The sequence below is a fragment of the Lactuca serriola genome, chromosome 9 (assembly GCF_051521515.1).
Source record: "Lactuca serriola cultivar US96UC23 chromosome 9, Lser_US96UC23_V15, whole genome shotgun sequence".
Classification (NCBI taxonomy): domain Eukaryota; kingdom Viridiplantae; phylum Streptophyta; class Magnoliopsida; order Asterales; family Asteraceae; genus Lactuca; species Lactuca serriola.
Genome location: NC_136416.1, coordinates 171,645,284 through 171,649,390, shown reverse-complemented (window position 1 = coordinate 171,649,390; position 4,107 = coordinate 171,645,284). Strand labels below are relative to the sequence as shown.

Here is a 4,107-nt window from a genome sequence, read left to right as displayed (position 1 = left end):
GGGATTAAAGTCCATTTAATTCTATAATGGCGAGACACCCAATTACCTTCTAACATGACATTAGGGGTTGAATTCAATATGGAAGGCTCACACTTATAGATTGGAACACATTAAGTATACATCCTAGGTATGTGTTCGGTTCTACAAGTTAACCAGGTTGAAGTTTAACTTCTTAATAATTTCTTTGATAAAGTGTATATGAAGATACATGAAGTAAAGGAATTACATACATGATTGTGAATTGTATTCGCATTTAAAGAGGTTGGGGACTTGGCCTTAATACAATCATGAGAGGATTACAACACACAACTTTAAAATAGTGTCAAGTTGTATTTCGCTAGAAAGCTCAATAAACTAGTATCTATTTTACTTTCAGGTATTCAGTTGGGTTGAACGGTTCAATTCTTAGAACATCCTGATTCTCGAGTATTTGAATTGTTTGATACTAAAATGGGAATTCAATCGTTTCAACATTTTCATTTATATATTGGTTTGGTTTGTTTAGATAATTTTATGTTAGTTTATGGGTTACACTAAAATGGGGGATGATTGTTGGTAATTTTAGTGTCATCAGACATTTTATGTAATTGGAAATTATATATGAGCTAAGAGGCTTATCATGTGTACTCTATATTATATATTTGGAGGATGCGGAGTGCATGCATATATAAGGTGGAATTATAAGCCAGTACGACAGAAATGAGGGGGTCAATGGGGTTGCGCCCCCTTGCAGGGTCCTAGGGGCAGGGCCCTTAGCGGGGTCCAAGGGGCAGAGCCCCTGGCAGTGGTCCCTTTGTGGTCAAAGATGGTCTTATACCACCCTTTGACATAAATCTGGAAAAATGTAAAACTTGCATAAATATCAGTTCGAGGCGCCAGGGTAACCATTGATTATGCCATTAAATTCATGATTCTTCTAACTATATAGAAGATAGAAACCCTAATTTGTCTAGTATAAATACGACTCCTTTATTGAGCCGTCATATACCTTTCTCAGCTCTTATTCTTCTACACGAACCCAATACCTTTTGACGATTTTGCTTGTGTTTCTGTGCCTAAATACACAAGTGTCCTTTTGGATTATCCTAGAATGAATTTCCTGTAATGTAAACATACCAATGGAAATATAAGTTCGGAAACTAAACTTAAACAATCCAAGAGAAATTTGGTTCTCCACCATCACCCTACTCAAATATCCTCCAACAACCAATTTCTTTTCCAAATTGTTCGATAGTTTGATCTACGAATTGAGATCTAGAATTAACTGCAAACATAATAATGCATAGATTATTGACTATTTAGTAAGTAGAAATTGCAATGACATAGAAATTTAGGCTTTGATTTCATCAAAGAATCAAAGCATATATATTTTACAGGAAGTGAAAATTATACTCTCTGTTACAAGAGAAAAACTATCACAAACCATGGACACTTTGATTGATCAATTATCATTGCTTACCACAGGCACCATTTCATACTCAAAAGTGTCCTGGAATCTTTTTGGAAACATAAATCGACCACCAAAACGTTGCTGCAAGAAGACGATCAGTGCAAACACAATACCTTCGCAAGCAATGAAAACATCCCAAGAAGGTGAATAGAAATCTGCTCTTGGGTTTGCATATAGATAGAACTGATGAAACTGGTGACTTATGTTTTTTTGACTCCTATAAATATCATATGCATGAGGTAGTGTTCGAACAAAAGTGTTCCCTATGTAAAACAAATAAGACAGAGCATTCCCTTTTGAAATCTTAAACATGTTAAGTATGATTTGTGGGAATAGGAATCCGTCTAGTGTTAACCCCACATAAGACCTCAAATCACCCCAGATTGATTGATTACTTGAGATAATGTAATCATTGTTCTTCCAATTCGCTAGAAACATCATCAACCCACCAACAATATAAACCGGTAAACAGATGACCAGAGTCCATATCTCATGATTCCAATGACTCTTTCCCTTTCCATTGTTGTCATTCCCAGATTTTTTAGACCATGTCAATTGGAGGAGACGGAATTGCAAAGTGAAAGCTACCATTGTAACTATCCTAACAATGACTTTATTCACCTCAAGCAATCCACCACTACCCTCGAGTTGAATGTTTTGAAGATAAGGAGTCTCTGAAAACATTGCCTCGAAATTCAACACTAAAGGAACCATATACCCAAGTGTAAGAATCACCATCATCAAAACCGAAATCAAAGGAATCATATCCGGATTCTTTTTCACATGAAAGATTTGAAGTACGATAAAAAAACAAGAAAGTGTACCAGAAATCAAGTCCAGTATAATTTCCAAATCCATTCTCCATATCGATTCCATGGCTTCGAGTTTAGTGTAAGTGAGAGAAACAACATTTAGACTTTCGAAATACAAAACATCTGTCTTTTCACGTAAGCTTTCTATGCTTCCCCTGATTAAAAAACTTCCATTATTGCCATTAGTACTCGGGAATTGGAATTGCACCAGAATCTCGCAATCGAAAGATTCATTTTCTGAATTCTTCCCAGAAGAAGGTAGATTTCGACACCCAACCATACAAAGTCTTCCGGTTTCATTATCATAAAACCCTTCTGCAGATATCTCAACTCTACCATTGTTGGTTGAGAATAACGACGAAATCCCGCTTCCCGATTCCGACGTCGAATTAGCAAACATTCGGAAGCTAATCTCATAGCTGATGTTAATGGGACCGGTGTAACTGGTGGGGTCCTGCCATGGACCAAAATTTGAATCGAAAGCGTCATACGAGTGGTAGAACTGCTCCCCGACAAAGATCGGAATTGCAGAACCAATGGAATCCATGTTTCTGTACTTGACAGACATGTCGAAACTCATATCCCCATTATACCCTGATGGGTACTCAACCCCTTCCCTTTTAGCAACGTTTGTTTGAGGGCAAACTTGTCTTACTTTCTGCAATTTTGTGAACTCATACATTGATCCGTAATACTCCGAACTATGATCAAAGCTTTGAAACTTGATTGGTTCAAAGTACCCGACATCCTCCGCTTTCTTGGTTGACCAAATTTGACCTTCGGTGGTATGTGTGTTCATGATTGACCGAACTTCAGGGAAGTATAAGGTCAGCCTGATCGAACAATCTCCAATATGAGCACTTCCCAAAGGGTCAGTTTGATTCAAGATATGACATGCGACTATACAAAGCTCTTCTTTTGGCCCATTCCATGTTGCATCTCCAATTAACGTTACATTTGGATTGAAAGATTTATCCCAACGGGTATTACTTGTGTTTTGAAATTCTACTAAAAAACGTAGCTTTTTTTCTTCCACTGAACACTGAAACCCATACAACGATAAAAACGAGTAGCCACTACCTTGACTTTCCATCTGGTAAATCAGGAATCGATATGTGAACTTTGAACATAAGTCTAAAGAATCCAGACTAGCTACTGGATGTTCAATTGCGTTTGCCCCATTACAATCTTCATTGGAAACCAAAGAATATTTGTATTTGAACTGAGACACTTGAGGGAATCCCATCATTGAAATCGGCTCAAAGTAATCTGAATCATGGGGGGAAGCTAAACTTTCCAAGGTTCCACTGACTAAGCTAGTATTCAAATTCATTAGCCTAGGTAAATTAAGCTTAAGAACACCATCAAGTTTCAGACTTTTACCTTTTTTGGAAAACCAATTTGCGGATCCAACCATACAAAGCTTATTCGTGGAAACTGACAAGAACCCATCTAAGTTAAACACCAATGGACGATAAAATCGTGAATGGTTAGATTGGAAATGGTATATACTTGGTGGAACGAAGCTTAGTTGAGCTTGGGTTTTGTATGTGTTGGAGTTGTTTGTTTTGAAGATGTTATAATCTTTGGGTCTAAAATGGATATAACTTTGTGAGAGTGAATCTTGGTCGAGAATGTTTTTGGCGCCAGTGTAATGACTGGTTATGGTTTCGAGAAATGGGAATCGGGTGTATGTGATGGTGGTCGGAATGGCTTCGGGGACGAAGGAATTGCAGTGATCGGAATAGGAGATTGTTTTAGTTGAGGAAAAGACTGTTGTAATAAGTATGAAGATGGTGAGGGTGATGAAGGGAATGGAAAGGATTTTTGAAGGAAAGAGTGAAG

General features: G+C 37.5%; 1 protein-coding gene across 1 annotated transcript; it reads right to left on the bottom strand.

The window, feature by feature from the left end:
• Window positions 1–1,441: 1,441 nt before the first annotated feature.
• Window positions 1,442–3,508, bottom strand: LOC145076300 (uncharacterized). Its single transcript, XM_079022228.1, has one exon. The coding sequence runs from the start codon at window positions 3,506–3,508 to the stop codon at window positions 1,442–1,444; it is 2,067 nt and encodes a 688-aa protein (XP_078878354.1).
• Between the last annotated feature and the right edge of the window lie 599 nt (window positions 3,509–4,107).

Excerpts from the sequence above, each read along its gene's own strand:
- LOC145076300 (XM_079022228.1), bottom strand. The coding sequence starts at position 3,508 with ATGGGATTCCCTCAAGTGTCTCAGTTCAAATACAAATATTCTTTGGTT.